This window comes from Syngnathus typhle, linkage group LG2 (assembly GCF_033458585.1).
Source record: "Syngnathus typhle isolate RoL2023-S1 ecotype Sweden linkage group LG2, RoL_Styp_1.0, whole genome shotgun sequence".
Lineage (NCBI taxonomy): Eukaryota > Metazoa > Chordata > Actinopteri > Syngnathiformes > Syngnathidae > Syngnathus > Syngnathus typhle.
Genome location: NC_083739.1, coordinates 7,288,766 through 7,314,108, shown reverse-complemented (window position 1 = coordinate 7,314,108; position 25,343 = coordinate 7,288,766). Strand labels below are relative to the sequence as shown.

Sequence of the window (25,343 nt, the reverse complement as noted above, 5' to 3'; positions counted from 1 at the left end):
TCTAGAATCATTTGATACTATCATTCGCGTCAAGATATGGTATTAGCATATATAACTAGCATTTGTGTATCTTTTGTTTTGAGTGCTCTTTTTGTGAACCATGTCTTTTCATTCACTTACACTGCAGCGTCTCAGCCCGGTTCTCCTGGATCATGATACACAGCTGCAGGACCAGCTGAGGCGCCGATTCCAGGAACGTCTCCAGCAGCCGAAGCATGTTGACGTCAGCATACTCGAACATCATGGCCCAGTACCAGCGGCGCTGATGCTCCTTCTGCCGACGCGACATGAGGCCGAGGTAAAGTGTCCTGATGTACCTGCGGCAGTCATAGGTAATGAAAAAATGTCATTCTTAATAAAACTGCTTTCACCAGATGGTTTATATACACATGCAATCACGAAGGCTCTATAAAAAAAAAAAAATACTTGAGAAAGATAATAGCCAGCTTTGACAAACCTTTCTGGGTGATTAATTTTTGGTGGCGATCACTTAGTGTGCTATTGTCTTTCTGCAGCCAGAATTGATGATCCCACACTAGTAATTTGGCTCTTTCAGTGGCTCTCAATAGACTGCGATGCGTGTATGAGTAACATAGCAGCTTAAATAGCATTAGGTCATGTAATTTAGTACAAAAAAGAATTATAAGTTTAAATGACCTAGCACCTTTTTTAATGGAAATTGGTTTATAATGATAAAATTTCACTCAATGTGAAAAAGATTGTAAAAAAAAAAAAGAAAAAAAGATGATTTCAACAGTAAATGCTGTGAATTATTGTGGACCTGAGCTACTAATATTTTGACGCTTCTTTTTATCATTACCACCTAATGAATAAACAGACAGACAAGTAAAATATGCTCCTTTCTTGGTCGTTAAGATACAGTGACGGCTTAAGTGGGTGAATGCAGATTCCAATTAAAATGCCCCTCAGCTTGTAGTCACCAGCGTGTGTGTGTGTGTGTGCTTAAATGATAGTTAGTGCTTGCTTTTATATCATGTCTTAGTCTTCTGCTTTGCAAAAACTACCAGTTACAGCCACATAGCATGAATAATACAGCATCCATAGAGGAGCTCATATACACTCGTGCCCTGGAAGCAGCTTGGCTTATGGCTTGACCTTTCGTTTCAAAAGGTGGTGTGAGCTTGACCTGAGAATTATCTTGATTATTTTTTTTTTTTAACAGCTTGGCTTGGGTGTAAACATAACACAGCAGCCTTTTTGGTTCAAAGATGGAGTAAGCGGGTCACCCTGACAGCTGCTTGCATTCGATAATTGCAAACAGTGTGGAGTCTTCTACATCAACCCTCCCCCAAGCACTCTCGCTTTTCTTCTCCCATCCCCCTTTTACTGGTATTGTGTGCGAGCAACCTTTTCCCACATCTTCCTCTCCTCATCTTATTCCTTCCATTGGCTTCTTCCTCCCTCCTCCTTTTCTCCTCTCTTCTCTTTGACCCTTCATGCTTCTTCTCACTTCCTTCTTCCCTCATCTCTCTCCCCCTCCATCTCTTAACGATCCATCTCAATCAGTCTGAAGCCTTTTCCCTGCCCCCTCTCCCACATGTTCCTCCACTTTTACCAGGTAGCAGAGTCCATTCTGCAGAATTGAGGTGTGTGTGCATGTATGTACGGGTGGTCGATTTAACCCTTGAAGCTGACCAAAGCTGAAGAGCTTCATTGGTGTTGCCTTTCTCAGCAGGATATAAAGAAACAAACACACGAAGGCACGCAACTACTCGAGCTGCTGTCTGCCTAAAGGCAAGTAGAGACCATAAAAGAGAGTTCAGCAAGGAGGGGAATGAGAGAGTAGTGCACAATTGTCTTTGTGGCTGGTCATTTGGATCACTGGTGCCATGTAACAGCTTATGATTGAATGATTTTATGATGGCTTGTAATAAACTTGCCTTTTGTGGTTCAAACAAATATTTCATTTATTTCTAAACTACCGTAGTTTTCTTAGGGGATTTGTAGTCACTGATTATTCTCTTTCGGAGTTTTCCCACAGAATTAATGTCTACTAACTGAAGCGTGAGGGAGAGGCTTGCTCATCGAGCTGTCGTTGTGAAGCAAGCTCTTCTTCGACTCAGCTTTATCTACTCGACACCATACTTTCCCTTTAGAGTGCCCCAATTTACGAGAATTTGTCACGTTATTGATTTTTTGACTGGTTGTGGACATAATTTGAGTTACGAGCGAGCTTCAGGTTTCCCTGAAGCGGTGCTTGAGTGAAGTGAAAAACAACAGTTTGCAATTTAATGCAGAGTGTTGTTAGCAACGGTGTTGTTAGTTGGTAGTGGTGTTTATTATCTACGTACTATTTATATAGTGTAGTTTAGTGACAAGGCAAGCGCCATTTGCGGTAGTAGTGTAGCTAGCAATTTAACAATTCAAGGGGCGAATTCTTGACTGATAGTTAAGTAATGAACTGAATATAGTAAAAGAGTAGATAACTTCAATAAGCATGTAAATAGCGTAACATAGTTACCATGTTGTTGATTTTCAATTTGTCCCAACGTACAGAAACATTTTGGGGTTGCTGACATATATTCACATTAAATATGGTGTACATGACAGACATATATTCTATATTAGAAAATAAATCACATCATCACAATCACATAAAAAAAAAATTACATCAGGTATTAGAAATGTTTTCAATTTTGTTTTACAGTTTGACCAATAAAAGCTTGTGCAACATGCAGTTATTTATACGTGAAAACACCTGTTACTGAGCCTAACCCTTAATTTATAAATATAAATATTGTCATTATTTTTATTATGATTACCGTACTTTTCGGACTATAAGTCGCGTTTTTTGTCATAGTTTGGGTGGGGGGGCGACTTATACTCAGGAGCGACATATATATGTTTTTTTTTTCACTTTTTTGGGCATTTTATGGCTGGTGCGACTTATACTCCGGTGCGACTTATAGTCCGAAAATTACGGTATTTTAAAAATGTAATGCGCCAGGGAAAAAATTTGTGTAGATTTGGAATCAGTGCAAACAAAAATATAAATAAATAAATAAATAAATAAATAAATAAATAAATAAATAAATAAATAAATAAATAAATAAATAAATAAATAAATAAATAAATAAATAAATAAAACATGCATGGTAGGTCGATTGAGCACTCCACTCTCCCCCTAGGTGTGAGTGCGAGTGCGGATGGTTGTTCGTCTCTGTGTGCCCTGCGATTGGCTGGCGACCAGTTCAGGATGTCCCCCACTTGTCAGTTGAAATAGGTTCCAGCACGCCTGCAACCCTCATGAGAAGAAGCAGTTCAGTAAATTTGCAGACTAGAGCTATTAGCCTGCTCGTGCAGGGCTGCTGACGAGCGGTTGGGGAGCAACATTTTAAACAATGATATCTTTTTATTTAAGTTAATTTACATGCAGTAAAAAAAAAAAAAATAATTTGCGTCACAAGCTTGGTAAATAATTAAAATATCACGTGAGAGAAGTCTGGTTTGAAGGGGTGTGTCTTTGGGGGTAGTAGCTTGGTGTGTTGATATATACCGTATTGGCCCGAATATAAGACGACCCTGATTATAAGACGACCCCCTCTTTTTCAAGACTCAAGTTTGAAAAAAGACTTTTTGAACACCAAATTTAATTTTTATACAGAAAATAATTACAGTACATCTGAAACAAATGATTATAACAATATATTCGAGAGAAAAAGCATGGAATTTTGATTTTGTGTGTGCATGTGTGCAGATAGATAGATAGATAGATAGATAGATAGATAGATAGATAGATAGATAGATAGATAGATAGATAGATAGATAGATAGATAGATAGATAGATAGATAGATAGATAGATAGATAGATAGATAGAACGTTTTTTTGTGCTTTGTTGATATCAGTTGCAGTTTCACCCCCACCATTGACAAGCCCACTTAACTTACCTCCACACTTGCCCCAACTGGAGGATGTGTATGGTGGCCTGCCACAGCCAGATGGTGGCCAGCTGCAGGCGATCCTTGCCGGGATAGTGGCACCCCAAAGCCACCGCACCCCGCTTTGTCAAACCCTCAACCTCCCCGAGCCCTCCTCCAGTATAGTCCTGCACAAACCAGCGGAAACTCAAAATCTGGACCAGCACAGAAGGCACCAGCACGAAGAAGAGCGTGAGGCCAAACCACAGGTAGTCCCGCCTCTGGTAATAGTCCACCGCGAGGCACAGGTCCGTGCCAACGTCCCAGAAGAAGACGAGGAGGGCCAGTATGATCCAGAGGCAGTCCAGCCACAGCTGCTCCGGGGGTGGGCAGTGAGTCTCCCGGACACCGACGCCCCCGGCGGGGGGTTGGCCCCCGCCGGGCAACGATCCGAGACAGGCAGATCGGCACCCCCAGTAGCACGCCGAAGTGCGGCAGCACTGGCAGATGTGGATCGCGGCCGAGTCCATCGGCTCGTCGCCATCGACGTCATAAAGCTGGGCAAAACCCACCCCGGCTTTACCGTCCGACTGCGCGGCCATGTTCCCCTTGCCGCTGGTACCCTCCGGTGAATAGCACGACAGCCGCACCGTGGTGATTCTTTTTCGCGGGGCGCGGACGCCGCGTCGCTTCCCAGATACCTGCTGCAGCTGTACGTTTCCCTCGGTGTCTCCTTCCAGCCCGGGGCCTGGAGAGCCATCAGAGTTCCCTTTCCCGGTCCATTGAAGACCCCTTCACCAGAACCTGAGTCCGAGTCCACGAGCCCTGCATCATCTGGTCATATTGGGAGACAGGAGCCTGTGACGTCATTCATCACGCCTTTTTTCCCCCCCCTTAAAAAATAATAATAATAAATACGCCTGACAGCTTGAATGGACGCGCTAGTGCCATTGCCCTTTCTGCCCCGGTCGCTCGGCTACACTCGCATGGCTTTGAGAAGTTGCACAAGAGGATGCAAGTGCAGCCATAGACCGTGCGTGTCCCACCCGGTCCGCCTGTCCAACCTCTTCCTACGCTGCTACGCTCCATCTCACTCCCCCCTGCATCGGTGTACCGAACACAGAGTTTAACTTTCTCGGTTGATTGTCCTGTCAGTGTCGCTGCCATATTGAATGTGGCAAACGTGCTTGTAAAAATTAAACTTACTTCACAAAGCAACAAGAGGTTGACAGCCAACAAAATATTGAGACAACACGCACACACACGAGCATGGGCGGTTTTACAGGGAGGCAAGGGAGGGCAGCTGCCACCTTCACCCGAGATCGATACCTCCTCAGTTGTCACTCCTACTGGCAATTTATCTATTAGCACTAAATTCTCAATATTTATATAAATGTTCCTGAAATTGTCTCCATACCGTTTATAAATCTTTTATTCATCAGTTTAGAATTCTCTCCTCCGACAGCCCCTTAATTCTTAATTAATTATTTCCAGAGGGAAACGGTTGCGACCCACTGCCACCAATTTGGGAAAAATATCAAGTCCATAAGTGAATGATAACTTATTACATTAAGCTGTATTCAGCATTCAGAGCAAGCATCTATTTACAGGACTCGGAATACAGCACCAAGTTAAAATGCTTTACAAAATAAAGTCACTAACGCTGTCTTCTATCATTCACCAGTTCTGCTCGGCTATGAGAAAAAGGTTGTGAGCATGCACCTACACGACAGTGTCATGTAACCCAAGCTGAAATGTGGTCTTTTACTCCTATTTATTAAACGCTTTTTATTTTATATAACACATCATAGTTTGTGTTTACCATTCAAAATAAATCAAGACTCTCAAAACGTTTGACAAAATAAATCAAAACACACATTTCTGTGTTTAGTGTCACATGAGCAAATTCACCTCCGAGATTGCTTTGTAGGATGTTTTCTGGCCACCACAGTATCCACTGTTTTAAATCAGCTAAAAGATCTTTGTGAATATATTGGATAAATATAGACATGAAAGACTGGTGATTAAAACAAAAACTTAAATGCTAATTGTTAAGAATTGTTATTTTGCGGTTAATTGCTATTTCATCGCCTACAAGGCCCTTGACTGCACGCTGCATGAATGAGTCATTAATAATAATAATAATAATACATTTTATTTATAAGGCCGTCATTGTCATCAATCACTTCACTTTTGTCACATCCAATATGGGAGTGATGCTGACGGAGGATTCAGTGCCTAAAATTGTAACTCAAATTGAGTGGACTTTGGAGCGTGAGCATTTCACTCTCATCAACCTCTCCACTCTTCATTAGTGTGTGTGTGTGTGGATAAGAAAGCGAGCGCAAGAGAAACGAGACAGATATAGGAATGATTCTGTCCATGTGTTAACATGATGGATGACTGTTAGAAGATGAATCCTGATGAAGGTCATGGCTAAAGTAATTACATAGATTCAAGGCGAGTAGCTTGTTGTAGAGTGTTCTTCCATTTCCACTCTTTCCTTCTGATCCAACCTCTTAAGTAATAGTTTTCCCCTTGAATACAAGACATTCACCCCCCATCCCCTCGGCATGCTTTGGAAACAGCCCTACTGTTGTCATGGCAACTGTAGGTGTGTAGTTGCTACATCTTGGATCTTAGTTGAGCGACCCTTCACCAATTTGGTTGAGGTGGTTTGTTATTAACAAGGTAGGCCTTGACACCGTATATTATTATTATTATTATTATTATTATTATTATTATTATTATTATTATTATTATTATTATTATTATTATTATTATTATTATTATTATTATTATTATTATTATTTTTATTATTATTATTTTTATTATTATTATTACACTCCATTGAAGTCAACACCACTTCAAGCTAAAACCATAATAATAATTAGCTTGTTAAATGAATGCCTGACATATCTAATATTCTAATATCATTAGATCATGGGACTCTTTCCTCGGCTGTGTTGCAGGAGGGAGTCAAGGAAAACAGGCAGGACAGCAGCAGCCCTCCAGGACAGGAGCTGCATTAGATCATGCAGTAAGTGGATCTTGTCATCTGGAATGGAGCTTTTCAAACTTCCCTTTGCCACTTTCATCTCAAAGGTCTATTTGTGGACTTTGCCACTCCAGAGAGATCTGGGCGCTGACTTGTCTCCATTGTAAACCTCACAGACAGAGTTTGGCTGATTCCTGTGTTCTCTCTGCAATGCATGAATGGGAGGTAGGATTAAGGATTCTCCACAGTCATGCTGAAATCTTTATTATCTTTTCTCTTTTTGTGTTACTCTCTGTCTCCCCCTCTATCACTCCCTCACTTTCTCTTTCTAGTGCACCCTTTCTCCAACTCTTTCCACCTTTTTCTCTCTCTGTCTCTGTCACATAAACTAACATGACTTGATGTAACCATTGTCATTAGTCTTTAGATTACGAGCCCTCACTCCCTGTTTCGGAGAAGTCAAACCCCCTGACGCAGGACATTGACCGAGCTTCACCTAGTTGCATAGTGAGCATGTTGCAAAACTGTGACGCCGAGATGTTTCGCAAAGAGATAGCAAGCACTTACCAGGTTTGTCAAGTAACAACAAATTGTATTTGCGAGTCTTATAAAAGGTTGAAATGAATTTCAATGTTATTTTAGACACTTTTTTGTGACGAAGTGGTGAAATCCATGTTGGAGGTGGCTAAGATAGTGGAGCTCATCCTCAAGGTATCGCCCCACTTGTGTTCCTGTTCCATGATTTATGTCTGTGACCTGTTAGCGCATGCTTTGTTTCTTAGGAGCCAAAGGACAGCCTTATTGTCTTGAGTGGCTGCGGAACTTCAGGTCGCCTGGCTTTCCTCGTTGTGGTAAAGCATTCAGTACTCAACATTTGAATTTGAATGTTGACATTATACAGTTACAAATACATAATAAAAAATACACAATAGGGGCTGCAAGTTGACGAAAAATGAAAATGACGTGGCATGCTGGTTTTCGATCACAGGTCTTGGATTTTTGACACATCTGTTCAATCTTATTGCCGGGCATTAGCATGCTGTGATGTATTGATCCTCATTCCTTTATTAGCTAGTCAGCGTTCACTGAGGAAAGTGTAGTTTTCTGTTGCAACTTCACAACAGAATAATATCACAACACCGTTGTTTGCTTGTGTGTAGTCGGGGTTCAACAAAGCACTGAAGGAGATGAACCGCAGTGAGGTCTATGCATACATCATTGCTGGAGGTGACAAGTACGTGTTACACTTGTTCACTCACTCACTCACTCACTCACTCACTCACTCACTCACTCACTCACTCACTCACTCACTCACTCACTCACTCACTCACTCACTCACTCACTCACTCACTCACTCACTCACTCACTCACTCACTCACTCACTCACTCACTCCTTTCATGTTTTAAGAGCACTGCTCTCCTCCCAAGAGGCCCCAGAAGATGACCCACACCTGGGCATGAGCTGTCTTCTGAAGGTCAGGAGTGTGATGGAAAACGTGTGCAATGTGTCTGTCTTCTGATTTGGCAATGAGTCACGTATCATTTATTTATTTATTTATTTACTTCACTAGGTGTGCAAGGGGAAGAAGAGGGTCTTGTTCATCGGGATCTCCTGTGGACTTTCTGTGAGTTAGATGCTTCATTAAGGCACCCATGAAGATGCTGAATGGAGCTTGATTTTGTGCCATTTATTTAAAAAATGTTATTGATGTACTTTTAGGCTCCATTTGTGGCAGGTCAGTTGGAGTTCTGCTTGCAACACCCGGAGGTTTTCACTGCTGTTTTAGTTGGTTTTAACCCGGCACATCAGGCACGGTATGTTTACGTTAGCTGGTCAAAACCCTATGTGCACCTGCACAATGGCATTCAAGATGAGACTTCTATCAGAAATTCTGAAAAAAACAACAATGCGAAATTTTGTCACGACAATTTTAATTACTATTTAACACTTTTCTTTTTGTTGTTGTATAGTGTGCATTGCATCATACCACATTTGTCATTTGGGTTAGGCTCCAGCACACCCGCCACCCTCATCAGGGTAAAGGTGGCTCAGACGATGGATGGATGGATGGATGGATGGATTGATGGATTGATGGATTGATGGATTGATGGATTGATGGATTGATTGATTGATTGATTGATTGATTGATTGATTGATTGATTGATTGATTGATTGATTGATTGATTGATTGATTGATTGATTGATTGATTGATTGATTGATTGATTGATTGATTGATTGATTGATTGACGGACGGTTTACTCATTTAACTCTATGTGTGAGGGAAAGTCTTATATGCATGATGCAGCTCTGTCTTTCCCTTATGTAGGCATGTCAGCTTTTCCGAGTGTCTGGGCATGTACAGTTTAATCCAAGGACGTCTTAATGCCTAATCTTGAAATAATGTCTGTGCAGGAATGAACCAATACCAAACTGCACATTCACTTTCCTCAGCGTGGTCCAAAGAATGCAGGTGCTTGCCAAAAGTCGAAGGGCCTTTCTCATCAACCCATCAGTTGGGGTGAGAGCTTGTCACTGGATTGTCACTGTCTCTGCACACCATATTCTCTTGACAAAATTATAGGTCTTGGTGTGTGTATGTGTTACCCCTGTCCTTTGTGTGTGTTTGAGTTCAGCCAGAGGCCATTAGTGGTTCTTCCAGGATGAAAGGAGGCAGTGCAACTAAAATGCTCCTGGAGGTCATCCTGTGTGCTGCTCATGCTGCCGCTTTCTCTCACGTAACCACCACACACCAGTAAGAAACTGTGAAACCGCTGCTATTGATTCCTGCTGTGCCACAACCCTAAACATTTTCCCTACATAAATGTGTTGTGTGTGCCCCATCACGGCATTCTGATTGTTATTGTGTTTGTAGAGTATGAGTTAAGCAGCAAAATTAATCTGTTTTTTGATGTTGACTAAAAATGACATCACAGTTGCCAGGTCTCAGGTCACAACCAAACACAGCTCAGAAAATTGGTGAGCCGCATATCGGCTAGACCCTTCTTTTTCGAGTCGAGTTCTAGTGCGAGTGAGATAAGGACGAAACTGTGAGATAATCATCAGTAGCTGTTGCACTTAAGATTTGGACAAAGATGTTCAGGACAAAAATGAATGGAAACTACTTGTGCTCAAAAGGAGCCAATCTGTGCGCCCGATTCAGTTTGGGCCTGCACGGGTTCTCTGTGAAGTATGCAACAAAAAACATGCAACAGAGTGTAAATTGAATTTGACCAGAAATCAAATCTTTTGGGTACACCTCTGAACAACAAGAGGTGCATTTACGGGTTAATTTTCATCTTACGTCTCATCAATGTTAATTACTTGCATAGAGTGATGAACAAATATGCATATTATTTGTAGTAAATATTAAAACTCTGAAATTGAACATCTTTCTGTGATGCACTGGTTGGGAATCACTGCTGTGTTTTACTTGTTCACAAGTGGCTGCTCCTCTGTTTCTTCTTTCCATAAGGGCTATCATAAAGCACCTGAAAGCCTATGAGAAAACGGTTGAGGTCACATATGCTCATAACACAGCCATTGCTGGTTTGGTGGCTGCAGCTGGGAAGAGGTCAGTCAAACATAATTATCCTCCCAACAGCACAAGAGAATAAAATGTCCAAGCAATAAAAAATATGGGGCTGCATTGAATGATTTGTGCATGTTACAGTTTACTCTCTAAGAAACGTGTGTGTTACCTGGGCTGGGTCAGCCTGGCTGTGCTGGGCCTCATTGATGCTAGTGAGTGTGAGCCAACATTTGGAGCAGGTGAGCAACATTGCTGTAGTCACAAATGTGTTGCAATGAATTGGATTTTGGAAAACGGAGACATCCTCCTCATTGTTTTGTGTGCGTGTGTGTGCGTGTGTTTGTTTGTGTGTGTGTGTGTGCGTGTGTGTGTGTGATATAGCCTTTGGCGATATTCAGGCGTTCATAAGTGGAGGATACAGAGCGCTCAACAACAAAGAGGGTTCCATTTCTTTTCTGGTATTTATGAAAGAAACTGCTTCAAGATTCCCTTTAAGGTTCTCACAAATTAATGGCGAAAACAATAGTGTCGAAATAATGCAAAAACAAAATCTAATACACCATAATGTTGTATGGCAGTAAAATCACATCTTTGGAGAGATTTAACATTTCATCATGCCCATTGTGATTGTGTGAGGCCTAATATATGTGTAATCCTGTGAAGTCAAATGAAACAAGCTCTTATTTTGAAGTGTCATGACACACCGCATTGATGACGATAAAAGCACATCTCTGTAACTTGTCCCTACAGGGTCCCCAGTTTTGCATTGCGCATGAAGAGTTTTTGCTTCACGTCCTACCCACGCTTGATGACCAGGACACTGTCATTCTCATCTACACACACACAGGTGAGAGACAACGCTAGAGCTTGACTGCGGTCTGTCGTCAAACATCCTCTTCAAACATCCCGATGTCTTCTTTTCTCAGACAATATCACTGAAGTGATGAATGTAGCCCACCGAGTGAGGGAAAAGATGTCTAACCTCCATGCTATTTATCACCAGACTGATGGATATTACGCTGATGTTCAAGTTGGTTATCTCCCTGACTAAATTTGAATTACCAACACATACTGTACCTTGTGTAATCCTTTTCTTGTATGTAACATTTCCTTGCTTGTATACTTCCCAACCAACCACCTCAATAGTGCCTGCCTGTCTCCCTACCCTATCTACCTATATACCCCCCTCGCTTTTAATGAAATCCTTAATGCTTGTATCTGTCCTGAATACATTCCCTTAATATCCACCTTTTTCTTTACAGGAAGAAATAAAAGTGTTGTGTAAATCCACTTTAACATTTTCTTGGCAATTACCGTCTTCTGGAAGTCTACAGCACATGGTACATCACTCACTCACTCACTCACTCACTCACTCACTCACTCACTCACTCACTCACTCACTCACTCACTCACTCACTCACTCACTCACTCACTCACTCACTCACTCACTCACTCACTCACTCACTCACTCACTCACTCACTCACTCACTCACTCACTCACTCACTCACTCACTCACTCACTCACTCACTCACTCACTCACTCACTCACTCACTCACTCACTCACTTGCTTCTGTTGTGCAGTGGGAGCTGTCCACCAAGTTGGTGCTGAACGCTGTGAGCACAGGCGCCCACATCCTAAAGGGCAAGGTCTTTCACAACCACATGATCGACGTGCAAGTTACCAACAGCAAACTTTACCGCCGTGCTACACATTTAATCCAGGTATCAGATTTTCTTGGTAATAAAGCATTAACATGGTTAATTGATATCCTCACTTCTGCAGCCTTGAGCGCATCTGCAAATTTGGTTATAAAAGAGTGATGACACCCAAATTCTTCTTGTGCTAGAAATTGTCTGGTCATCCTGCGGCCAAGTGTGAGGAGGCTCTCCTGAAGGCTATCTACCAGGTGGACCACCTGACTGAGGACATTACCTCCTATCCTGTGGCCACACATTTTGCCACCGGCAAAGAAAGGACAAAGGTAACAATGACAAAAAACAACAAGTATTGTGTGCCATGTTTCTTCCATTTTTTTTGTGAGCAGGTAGTGCCTTTGACCTTGGTCTCACTGCTGAGTGGTTGCTCTGTCGAGGATGCAAGGTCTTTTCTGGATTTGCAGCCAATCATACGGAAGGCCGTAGAGGCCTATGTGCAGTAATGCCCAAGATATAAACTTCAGCAACAAATTACATCAGACATTCTTCTGTTAAATTAGTTGAGTACTAATGAAGATGCACCTTGTTTATAAATGTTTCCAATCCCATGAGCTTCACATTATCCTCAATTTTTATCCACATATATTTTCAACGCAGCATGAATTGCCATATTCATTCGTGGATGAGTCAGACAATAAACAAGGCTGGAAGAAGTTTAATTCATTTTTTAGTTGGCTCACATTCCATGCAGTTTTTTTTTTTTTGTAGTACCAGCATACTGGTTTGCAGAGAAGAGTTTGTCTACTTGAAGAGTGTTACACAATAAAAGAATGAACTAATAAATAAAAATTATATTACATTTTAAAATATTTTAGGGGTGACACCATCAAAGCCTTATGGGAAACCAACATCCGCATTCGGCAAAATGAGATGAATCATGTCCTTCTGGTTCTTTCTGTTCCCGGAACAAAGCACAAAGATTAAATGTCTACAATTTAGTTTTACACAACGACTTCCACAGATGAGCACAGCAGACATTCAGACTAAATGATATGGATGAGTTTAACTATGCCTGCCCATACATACCTTAACATTACCATCACCTTAGGCCACTCGACCCAAAATGTTGACATCAGCAAATCGCTCAACCACACAGCGCCATACGCGCGCTGTCTGCCATCTGCCCTGCTCTGTGAAAACTGTGATTTATCTGTCAAGAGAACACCACTCGCCACAAGTTTTCCAAAACACCATTGCAGACTGTTTGTGGAACAGAAATGAACATCGGATTCATGAGCAACAGTCATGGTGGACATTCTTGGAGTCAGCATGTCAAATTTGAGAAATGTGTGGCTTTGTGCTGTTTGATGAAGCTGCACATTTTTGGAATAGACACATCTGTCCAAGAAATGTACTATCGGTACTTTGAAATGCCGCATCTGTGAGTTGGATCGATCCGTCTTGGCAAAGCAACAGTAAACATTGTCAGATTTAGACAGATTTGGGATCATTTGAGAGGCCTTTGTGTGTGTGTTTTAATTGTGCTTATGAAAAATGATCTTTTTCATATTTTTGCCTTCGCTGACTGACAACCCATGAACAAAATCAAACCTGGACTTAAACTGTATTTTTTGCTTTGACTTTTGTACCGTTTCATTTTCCTTAAAAAACAAACCCAAAAAATCTTGTGCATTGCTTTTATTTTGTATTAACATCATATGTCCATGACTTTAGGTATTTCAGGCAAAACAATGAGTACACAAGCAGCCCACTCTTCAGCTCATCCACTTGAGCATGGCCCGAGTCCTTGTTTCTATGGATTCACACTCATACTGAATAACCATGGTGACGGTAAGGCATCAGTACTCAGTAACACACGTCACGCTGCTGATCCACATCGCTGCTCACGCACACCCCAACTGAATACATAGCATGTGAATATCCCACAAGTCATTGATTCCGTTAGTTCGGCTAGAAGGAAGAATCATGTTGCTCAGACTCCAAAGCACTGAAATCATAATCACAATGAGAAATATTCAATACACTTTTTATGTTTATATTAGTCTAGCATGATACAGGAAAGAAAAAATACCGATAATATATGATCCTCTCCTCAAAGTGAGAAATAATTATTAAGGCTTCTAGCTGTTTTAGACACACAGCATCGAGTAAATACTAACTATTCGGCGATTAATGTCTTCCGATCCGTTTAAATAATTAAAAGATTACGCTTATAATCTTGAGTGCGTCATATTTTTAAATTTAAGCTCCTAGTTAGGTAACTGTTCAGATTTCAAAAACAATTGTGGCAGTGATATAGATAAATATTTAACAGAATATATACTAGAAGCATAAATACACACTAACCATAGTAAGTGCAATATCAATAACAATATCTGGAGGTCTGCAAAGTCAGCAAATGATTAAATGCAAAACTTGGACAAAAAGAAATGCTCATGAAACAGTAATTCTGCATTCCTTAGATATACAACTTCCAAATATACAAATAATTAGTATATTTAAAGACTGTAGGCTAGATTGCAGTTTCAAGTTTTATGTCACTGTCCAAATTCCAACAGCAGCGAGATAAAGTGCATCAAGTGTTCTGGTGATTCCACTCGTTCTAATCAGTCTGTGAAGAAGAGAAAAATAACAAGAGTCGCAGACTTGATACGCAAAGTGTCGTTTCATGTTCAGTTTTTCAGACGGGGATCTCAGTCTTCCAAGGACCCCAGCTGGGACTCCACTGAGGTCTTGGTGAACTGATGAAGCAGAGCACCATCTGCTGTTGCGCCTCCGTCCATCCGCCCTGTCTCCTTCTGCTTTCCTGACTCATCAGCGTCGGTGTCACGTGGACCTTTAGCGTCGGAGTCTTCAGCATCGGCCTCCTCGTCCCCGGTCGCATCGATATCACAGGTTGAACTATGACCCTGTCAGTTAAAAAAAACTGAACTGACAAGTTGGACACCAATTAAACGGTATAAACCGTTTGATCAAAGAACTCCCACAAGCATGCCGAGCTAAGTTAATTAAGGTAAGTGGTAGGTAAGTAGACTTACATAATGCCTTGTACAAACCGGGCCACTTCTCTCCAAATGCATCATAAGACCGTTACAATGATGTGAAAAAATACTTGTCCTCTTTACAAATGATTTCTTTTTTGGCATAGATAGTTTACTCACTTAACTGTTCAAGATCATCAAATAAATATAATTGCTGAGATCTGTATTACTTCTAAAAATACTTTTACTCAAGTAGAGTATTGGACCACCTGTGGTTGTCAGTAATTATGCAAAGTGGTTGCAAGAAAAGAAGTTGCAAGTCTTACCTCTTAAAGTGGAGGCAAGTTGTTGCAAAAACAAAACAGATCTGTTCAGTCTGTCTAATTGGATAGCGAGATTATCTTCTCTTGATGGCTTAGAATTAGCATTTAGACTGCACTAGGTCACATTCGTCTTTGAGGCAGACTTGAACCCCTTCGTCCCGCTCACAAAGAGGAGTAGTTTTCTTCACTCAACAGCCCTTGTGGCTGCGAATAGTTTTTAATTGAAAAAAAATAAATGATGACGTCCATCGATATCATCGGTATACTTGTACACCTGTACACTGAACTCCAATAGATGCAATACAGTCACTGCTTTAAAAATAATCCACTGGCACAATGAATAATAAAGGTGTTGATTCAGTGTGTTTGACCAATATTCAAATTCTTTAACCATTTATTCCCAATTTTTCAGTTAATAATACATCTTGCTAAAAAAATGCACCATGTTCACAAACCAGTTACCCAATTCATTTAGATTAAATTATTTTGTCTATACTGAGAAGACTTTGCTTTTTATTCTATTTTTTTAAGTGCAAACTGTGTATTTAACCTGTTTAATTAAAATGTCCTGACCTTGGGTGAAGCTCTTTCTTGCTGCAACAACTCGCCTTCTTCTTGACACTCTCCCATGTGATCCTTGCTCTCCTCCTCCACATCATCATCTGCTCCTGCAGAAGCACTGTCGTTTCCCTTCTCCTCCAAAAGTGTTGAGTCTTCATGATCTGGATTTGGAGAGTCTTCTGTGACCTTGCACTCTTCCTGTTCTTCACCAGACCCATCTTCAGTGATCTCTCCTCCATCTGCCTTGTCGCTCTCGCCCTTCTCTTCATCGTATTCTGCTCCAACTGCCTCCTCGCCTGTCTTGTCCCCATCTTCAGTATCCTCCTCCCTTTCACCTTCCGTGTCATTATTATTTGTGTCACTCTCTGGTGTTTCTTCCCTCATGCACTGGCAGCACTCTTTCTCGCCATTGATTTGTGAGTCCTCAGCTTCATATTTCTCCTCTTCATCTGTATCCTCCTCATCTTCCTCAGGAAGTGTCTCGTGAGTTTTGAATTCCTCGCTTGATTCGTTGTCTTCCTCTTCCTCTTGTACAACCTCTAAACTCCTTATTTCCCCTTCTACTAAGGCCACGCTATCATCGCGCCTATTTGTAGGCTGTGACACAGATGCAGGGACTGGTGCTGGGGTCTTCCTGAGTTGAAGAATCTTAAGGAGATCAAACTCCATCATCACCGGCGCTTCAGCTGCCGCCGGGTTCATTTTCAGAGGCCGTGCTGCTAATTTTTTGCGTACGCATGCGTCACAGGGGCAGTATTCGTCATCACTTCGTTGGTCGCTGAACTCGGGTGTCATCTCACCATCGTTGGAGGAGTCGGCAGTTTTGACTGACTGGTTTTTCATGACCTGACAATTAAATAATACAATAATTTCCAACTTTCTGCAACAAAATCCTGCCAAATCTAATGTGTTGAACAGTTTTTTAAACAAATCACATTAGACAGTTATCTGTAAGCATACACATCACCTGAGCATAACAATATATTGCATTATCTAACGCTAATGCTAATGCTAAAGCTGTATGAGACAGTCTCGCCAAGATGTAGGAGACCAAATATCTATTTTTTGTATTTTGGCCACATTAGAATCTGGAGATCTGCTTCATACAGTGTTTTACCATTTGCATAAATGGAAAGTTGAATTTTGTTGGATTTACCTTCAGCATCCGTCGGCGCTTCTCTGTCATGGTCGACTCCCTAGATAGATTAGCCCCCTTTGGAGGCTGAGGTGACTTTCCGCTTCGGCCACATCGACTATGGATCTTACTCATTTCCCGCTTAATGCTGTTCTGGATTCGTTGTCTCACTTCATCACTCAACTCTGAAATCATTGTGTCCAAGATGAGACTGTCGTCAAGGTCCCAACGGACTTTAAACTCCTCCATGGCATCAATGTAGTGGTTCATAAATTCTTTCTCCAGCTTCTTCAGAAGGTGCAACACCCACACTGGATCGGGATCTTGGGATGGTTTATTTGACAATGGTGCTTGCAAAATTGTTGGTGGTGTTGCTGAACTGGAGTTGGAGTCAGCAGAGCTTTGGTTAGATAATGAAGGGTCTGTATCCTTTGGACTTTGCGGAATTTGAGGGACTTGACTTGGATTATCACTATGCCAAGGTTGTTCTTTTGAAAATACCTCACCCTTAACTTCTACTTTGTGTGGTTCTGTTGTCTGCTCTGAAGCTTTCTCCACAGCCTCATCCTCACGTGAAGATTCTTTGGGGAGTGTTTCATCCCCTACTTGATTGTCTTGGTCCTTCCCTGAGCCACCAGAGCCACTGCTCATGCCTACCCCTGATGAAGACCTTGGTGGGGTCCCTTGTTCAATGCCGGTGTCCTTGGTCTCAATGTTCCTAGGTTCGGTGAGCCAAAGGGATTGGAGAATGTCTATAATGTCGTTGTACTGCCGGTGTCTGTCCTCATGTTTGTTGCAGCTTTGACCTCTGACAGGCTCAATTAACTGAAGCTGAGCCAAACAGTCCAGGAGGCCTCTGGCTGATGTGCTTAGTCTACGCCCATAAACTGGAGACACCTGTGGAATAGATTTCATATCATTTATGTCATGTTCTTGTTACACAAACACATTCCAGACAAAATAATTACTATTATTTATGTTGCTGTACCTCAGGCAAGCTTCTACATCGTCCGAGAGAGGAGCCGAGAAGAACCTTCATGACTGCAGTTGAAGAGCGCCAATCTTTAGGCAATGCCGTTCCACTAATCCATGGAGAGTTGGGTTGGGGAGGATCTAATGCATCACCACCTTTAGCCAGATCTATATTTTTTTCATTTATTGTAGCACATTCCTCTTCTTTCTGGTAACCCCCAACTTCCTCCACTTTGTCTAACTTATCTTCGGCAAGATGTTCCTCTGATTCTATAACAGCTTTAAACATCGCTTCCTTGCTGTGCTGATCATCAATGAGCTCATCAAGAGCAATCATGTCGCTGTTAGAAGGAATGCTCCGCAACCAATCATTGACCACTTCACTGGGGGAAGCATTGGGTAGACACTCAGGGGTCACTACTGTCCCCTCATCCTGATCCTTTTGGCTGCTCTTCATCTCATGCCTGATGTCTTTCTCTAAATGCTGTTTGCCACTGGTTTTGCTAGACTGCTGACAGTGTTGATGTGTGGCCTGAGTGTCCTGGACAAGGTCAGCAGCAGACACGGTTCTTTCAACATGTGACTTCTTACGACAAGGTCTAGAGTTGCCCTGCTTTGAGGACTTGACTGACATCTCTTTCTTTGTAGAAATGGATGTTTTGACAGTTCGGACACTGCCACTCTCAGATGGGTCAGCAGTACCTTCTCCTTTACTCTGCTTCAAGCCGTTCACTTTTGCATCACCTGCCAAGTCACGCGACAGGGAACATAGTCCACTGGAGTTTGCACTAGCCGCCTTGTTGATGAGGCTATTCTGTGTTTCTTCAGCTCCACTTTCTGACTTTTTGGAGCCACTATTGTCAGGATCAACAGTTGTCTCAACTTCGTCAGGCTGCTGAGCAAGCTTAGAATTTTTAACCTGTGCACAAACTGATGACAGTGAAGATGAGATCCTGTTGTTATTGCTTTTGCAGCTTGATGCTGGGCTAGCACAAATACAGTCCTCATGGTGTTTGTCAACATCCCCATCAAATTCAGGTGCTTCAATAGTCGGGATGTCGACTGCTCCGGGACTCTCAGTGACTCTGGAGTTATGAGATAATCTTGACTGGGCTTTTGGAGCTGTTGTTCTCATTCTGTCCTTGTGATTCTCTACATGGGAAATGCAGGACTTGCAGCTGTCTGTGTCACACATTTCCTGGTCATCTGGCAATGCAAGAGACACTGACCCAGAGTTTTGACTTAGTGGCTCAGTGCTTCGTGAGTCCTCCACTTCATTTTGTTCCATTGTTTTTTCCTCTTTCTCGGCTTCATTCTCATCGCCCACCCCTCTTTTCGCTCCCTCTTCAAATCCCGACACGACAACACACTGGCATTTAAAATGTCCAGATTTAGCAGAAGTTGCTGAGTGAACTGAGCACATACTCCGGGCTCTTACCTCATTAGGACCGCTGGGTGATGAGGCTCTAACTTTCTGCAATGATCCCGTTTTTTTTGGTGACAACATTTGACCATAAGAGTGTTCAGAAGTTTTACTTGGCGTATTTCTTTCTTCCACATCTTCACCTTCAACAATTATTTGTGACGTCTCTGTTGCCTCACTTACCATATCAACCCCTTGTGGTGTTTTAATGGTGACTGCATTTGGTTTTTGAGATGCTGGTTTTAGATTCTTGATAGAAACTGACTTTTGAGAGGCAGATGAGCCCCGGGAAGATTTTGACTTCATAGACATGGCGCTGGCTCCTCGCTCTTTATCTTCATCTGCCTTATTTCCATTCAACTCAATAGTAGAAACTTCCTTCAGATCAGGAAAGTTTGGGGCACAGATTGTACGACAAGAGGTTGTTGATTTTGTAGACAAAGCACTGTTTGTCCTTTCTTCAGCTGTGTTACAATCTTCTTTGTTGCCTTCGATATCTGGATTTTCAAGGCATGTGTCTGTTTTTTCTGTTTCAGTTGGACATTGGCTATTTGTGGACTTGCCGTAAGATATTTTGGATTTTCCTGACTTTGATGATTTCGTTGAGAGGGCACTATTGGGTCTCTGCTCAGTGCCAGACTTGATAGAAACAGAATTTACAGAAAGACAACTATGAGTTCTACTGTTTTCCAAGTCTGCATTGTCAGATGGAGAGACACTTGAGAGAGTCTTAGTTGAAATACAAGATGTTGCTTCTCTTTTGAACAAGGTTCCTCCCTCTGCTCCTTCTGTTGATGTGACATTGGGACTTTCAAATGTGCCACTCAAGTTGGACTTCTGAGACTGACCTGACATAACACTGGAGCTTCTCAAGTTATTTTCTGTTGTTGTATCAGTAGAAACGGATTTCTGAGGTGTGTTGGATTTATGGATGATAGCTGAGGTGGTTCTGTCTTGGTTTTCTTCTGTTGTCTCAGGACTAGACATTCTGGAAATGGCACTGGCTGTGTCACTTTTCAGGACATCAGGGATGGAAGATCCACGTCCTGTGAGATTTGTTTTGTTGGATAGTGTAGATAAAGCATCATCGTTCATTAAGTAATTTGCATTCTCTTGGTTTTCGAGAGGCGAAGTTGGGTTTGAAGGGGCTTGTGGAGGGTCACATGATCTCTGTGAAGCTCTACTACTGCTATTGGAGGTGACTACCCATTTGCAGCCTCCACAATTACGACAGACACTTGACAACCCGGATGGGCCGGAGGTGCCAGACGAAGCTTTAACTATGCTTTGTATCTCTTCGCTCTCATTTGTTTGGTTTACAATTTTGGTCGACCTACAAGAAGCTCTACTTACATTTGAGCTGAATCTGAGAGTTTGATCTATCATCTCAGATCCACATAGACAAGAGGTGACAGCAGATGTTGTTTCACACTCTTTATTGTCCTGGTCCTCTGGCTTGTTGAGCTCAGTCGAGTGGCAAATTGGCTGACGGTTGTTCAGGTGAGCATTTGAGGATGGTCCACTTCTTTGTGAACACTGTGAAGCACTAGGTGGCAGGTCATCATCAACATCTTGGTCTTCTTTTAATGATCGCAGTACATGCGAGGAGCTGCTGACTCTAGACAGTGGGTGGTCCACCTCTTCCTCCATTGGCTCATCCACGATTGACCTCTCGCTAGGAGATCTTGCATTGTCATTCTTGATGATCACTTCACTGCGACTGGAGCACCTGCTCATCATGCACATGTCTACGTTAGTGTCTTCATTCTGCGCCATGTCTAATATCTGTTCTACCTGTTCCACTACACATGTTTCTTCTTGGACAAGTTGACTATGCTCTGAATCCGAACCTCTTCCACAGTTGGAGAATTTTGCCCGGCAACGCACTACTCTCATCGAGTTACAAGATGAGGAAGAGCCAGAGGAATGTGTGTGTCTTACTGTAGTGTGAGTCTGGCTCGACATATATTGGGGTGGGACAGGTGGCTGCTTATGATTATGTATTGGGTGGTCCCAGAGGTTGTACTTCTCTTCTTGCATTTGGTAACAGCAGCTGCACTGACTCACATCCAATGGATGATGGAGTGATTGATTGGAATAGTCCATATCATCTGGGTCAACAGTTGCACAATCAGAGCAGCTTTCGGATTGGTAATTTTGCAAACAAGGGGTGTGGGCATGACTTGGAGGGCAGCAGTCACTTGTCAGAGAGGGTGATTTTCCAATCTGCGTGGACCACTGCAAGGTCTCATCATTGCGGAGGCGAAAACGAACTCTCATCTCCACGGAGAGACTGCCATCCTTGTTGACTAGGACACGCTTTTCAATGTCGTCGTTCATAATAGAAGGTCTCTGTTGCGTGTGTGCCCTTATAGCGTTGCCAAAGGACTTCTCTGAGGACAACGACAATCGAGTGGAGCGGGTAGATGAATCAGATCGACGGTGGATGATGCTCTTTTTTGTTTCTAGACCAAAGTTAACTGAAAGCAGAAATAGAAAAATCAAACAATAATTAGCGCTGTGTTGTAAATTCATGTGTCTGCACATAATGTATATGTCAATAACTGATCGCCTACCACTTTTCCTGCTCTCCTGTCCCTCACTGCATTCACTGGCTCCGGATTGAGCTCCATGAGGGGTTGATCTTGCTTCTTGAATACCTGGGGATCGAGCTCCACTTCCAGGAGTCCTAGGACCAAGACCAGGGGACTTGCTGCTCAAACCTGGGAGTTTTTCCTCTGAGCTCTTTCGCAGGATCTTCAGTAGCAAGGGACTGAGGGCCTCTCTGCCGACACACACCAAAACTCCAGGGCATGTCATCAGACTTTGAACGTTGTCAACCTAGGGACCCAATTGGAATGTTTCAAAATGTAACCCAGATAAGTCAAAAGTTGAACTAGAGGTTAAGTGCACGGTCTCAGTTTGTCATTGTGCACCGTTAGACAAAATACATTCATGTGCAGATTCTGTATGACTTTGCCTTTGTTAATCCTATTTATCATTATATCATCACAAGTTTATGATGCATGAAGCTGGATGATAAAAAAAAAAAGCATTTGCAGGGCATAGAGGTCTATGGATCTAATTCGCAGGTGTCAAACTCAAGGTTTACGTGGCCTGTGAAGACAAATCATGTGTGATGCCTTCATGTTTCTTGCAAATTGTCTTCACTTTTAACAACACTGGGATGAGATAATGCCAGAATGTTCTATACCAACCCCCCCTTCGAATTAAATGGAAAAATGTACTGTTTTTTGAATTCGAAACTGGTTATCCATCATTTTTCACAGTTGTAATGGCCCTCGGAGTTAAGCTATCGCAACGATATGGCCTGTGACAAAAACGAGTTTGACACGCTTGATCTAATTAGGGAGTCATTGATGTATGGAAGTTAAAAAAAAAAATCCTCACCCTGCGTCCTTCAGCAGTGTAAACCTTTCGGACATGGAACTGCATCACTTCAGACACTTCCTCAAGAAAGGCCCTCATACTTCTGATTGACCGCCTGCTCAGTACCACACTCCTTCGCATCCCTGGCTCAGTATTTTTAACCAGCAGGATCCGCCGATGCCTGTGAGGTAGATGGCCAGGTAAGGATGTGGACGAGGTTTCTGGTTCAGTGGATATGCGGCTGTAATGGTGCCAAATGCTTTGGCTTTTTTTGGCATGTTCCATATTGATTGGTTTAGGCTGACGCCGGTCAGAGCAGAGGTAACAGCCCCCATCCTGGAGTTCCTCCAGATGTTTGATGGTGCGGGTGCCGCGGGGCGTGGTCACAGTCCGCACACCAAAAGGAAGTGGCACCTATACAGACATAAAATAGTTTTGTATAAATGTTGGATCTAGAAGTTATCGTCATGCTAAAATGCATTCAACAGACAGTACTCAGTAGATAAAAAAAAAAAAAAATTGTATCGGTTTATATATCTTAATCCTGCTGTTCCTGTTTTGATACCCGACACCTGTCCTACTAACCTTTTGCGAAAGGTCATCTAGCAGTGCATCAAAGCATTTGAAGCTACGCTTGTGGATGGCCATCCTGACACCGCCAAACTGGCTGTCCCCGCTTTTGTAGAAGGTTATCCTCTTGGCTGGTGTGGCTGTCTTCACGTGGGCGGGGCGCGGGTCAGAAGGTGGTCGGGGCATGGGTGTTGAGGCATGTTTAAATGTATGTGGAAGGCCCCACCTCCCTTCTTGGACAGTTGTCATGCTGTACTTTCACACACACCTGATGGTTGTAAAACAGGGCAATAATGAATGTAGTGATACATTTCAAGATATTTTTCTCGTCCTTTTTATATAACCATGTGATTAATCTGGTTGTTTGACAAGGAGGATTCAGGTCAGAATATCCCCTAACAAGTCATATAACTCGAATATATTCTAATTTCATAGGTTTATTTTAATAATGCCCAGATCAGGGGTCAACAATGCGGTGCTCGTGGGCACCAGGTAGCCCCCAAGGATGACACGAGTAGCATGCGGGAAAGTTCAGTTATCATTTGAAAATGTTAATATTTGCAGAGCTGTATATAAATAGCGTTGCTTATTTATATCTATCTGCTTCCGACCATGTTAAGTCATTCTTGATACTGGGAGAATTCATGAACATGGTTAGTGTCTCCACAAACATAAATATCATTCTTAACATATGCTTCAATGTTTTTTTTAGCAAATGCAGAGGTGTATATCCCTTTGCAATAATCAGTCCTCCAGAAGTAGTTGTTTCACTGTCAAAAAGGTTGGTGATCATTTTTTTAGATGTACTACATTGTTAATAAGGTACTTTTTATCAATGCACTACATCATATTAACAGCCATATCTACTATATTGGCTATTTTATTTAATTACATGACAGAATCGAATCAGGACGACTTGGCACAATGCCCTAAAGTTTTATACAACCTGAAATTACAATCACATTAATAAACACATTGTAAAATGAATACAATCAAATCAGAATTATATCAATTTTGACACAACTCTATACATATATTTACTAATCTAATAATTCCTCGGGGGCAGTAAAAGGGCAAACCACTTTTCCTGGCCCAAGACAACCTCAACGTGACGCTCAGCATCTTAATCTCTCCTAACAACCTTACACCTAAAACAGCACCAGGCTCTTTTTAAAAAAAAAAAAGGAAATACCCATTTAGAGTTTACAAGCTAGTAGTTTTAGTTCACCAGTTGTTCATACTGTATTTAGTGATACAATCATGACACCTTTGGAACTCCCTTGTTAATAGAACTGCCTCATATGACGCAGGTCAAAAAGAAGATTGAAGAATTACTCTGTAACCATCTGAAGAACAATTTTCCTTGTTATCATTACATTTGTCTGAACTCTAAGACAAAACAAAAATAGCCACAATTATTTATAGTAAACTTACCTAACTTAAAAAAAAAGAAACATTTATTTTAAAAAAATGTATAAATATGTTCAAAAATTATACTATCTACAATGCCCATAACTACAATACATCAATAGTTTATTTATTTTTTTAAACACTATTTTACCAGATTAATCTAAGGTTCATTTCAGTTTCCACTATATTTAACTGTTAGAAAAACCGACAGTAACATTTACGCAAAGATCTCAACAACAACAATAATAATAATAATAATAGTAATAATAATGTAATAAGAATAATAATAATAAGAAGAAGAATACTTTAAAAGAATAACAATAATTATAATAAATTGGGACTCACATATTTAGGAACCATGGTCCAAAGGCAATTTAAAATTCAGTAGGAGAACGCGCTTGACCCTCCGAAAGGTCTAACTAGTTGAGTCCAATAGCAAAAGTTAACATATTCAAGTTACTCTAGCTCCGCAGTTTGAGTCATGAGCTGAGA

At 41.7% G+C, this 25,343-nt stretch overlaps 3 protein-coding genes across 3 annotated transcripts in view; 1 reads left to right on the top strand and 2 right to left on the bottom strand.

Annotated features, from left to right (window-relative positions):
• The window catches only part of LOC133148145 (XK-related protein 6-like), an 8,753-nt gene extending 3,840 nt beyond the window's left edge, over positions 1-4,913 (bottom strand). The window contains exons 1-2 of the mRNA XM_061271378.1: positions 3,910-4,913; positions 121-317 (exon numbers count right to left, since the gene is read on the bottom strand). Coding sequence (XP_061127362.1) covers positions 121-317; positions 3,910-4,481 — 769 coding nt within the window. The 5' untranslated portion in view covers positions 4,482-4,913. The remainder of the gene's footprint in view (positions 1-120; positions 318-3,909) is intronic.
• On the top strand, positions 128-15,784 carry gckr (glucokinase (hexokinase 4) regulator). Its single transcript, XM_061271371.1, has 22 exons — positions 128-298; positions 6,852-6,919; positions 6,985-7,102; positions 7,298-7,447; positions 7,520-7,588; positions 7,660-7,728; positions 8,038-8,111; positions 8,286-8,352; positions 8,449-8,502; positions 8,598-8,692; positions 9,292-9,397; positions 9,513-9,631; positions 10,352-10,450; positions 10,550-10,647; positions 10,790-10,866; positions 11,159-11,255; positions 11,335-11,438; positions 11,671-11,748; positions 11,991-12,131; positions 12,257-12,391; positions 12,455-13,916; positions 14,763-15,784. Exons 2-21 carry the CDS (start codon positions 6,915-6,917, stop codon positions 12,566-12,568), a joined length of 1,869 nt encoding a protein of 622 aa, XP_061127355.1. The 5' UTR covers positions 128-298; positions 6,852-6,914; the 3' UTR covers positions 12,569-13,916; positions 14,763-15,784.
• Positions 13,762-25,343, bottom strand: rp1l1a (rp1 like 1a). The gene is made up of 8 exons (XM_061271377.1): positions 25,197-25,343; positions 23,457-23,709; positions 22,893-23,285; positions 22,058-22,322; positions 18,075-21,961; positions 17,108-17,983; positions 15,964-16,797; positions 13,762-14,995 (listed from the first exon to the last, which is right to left on the bottom strand). Exons 2-8 carry the CDS (start codon positions 23,688-23,690, stop codon positions 14,780-14,782), a joined length of 6,705 nt encoding a protein of 2,234 aa, XP_061127361.1. The 5' UTR covers positions 23,691-23,709; positions 25,197-25,343; the 3' UTR covers positions 13,762-14,779.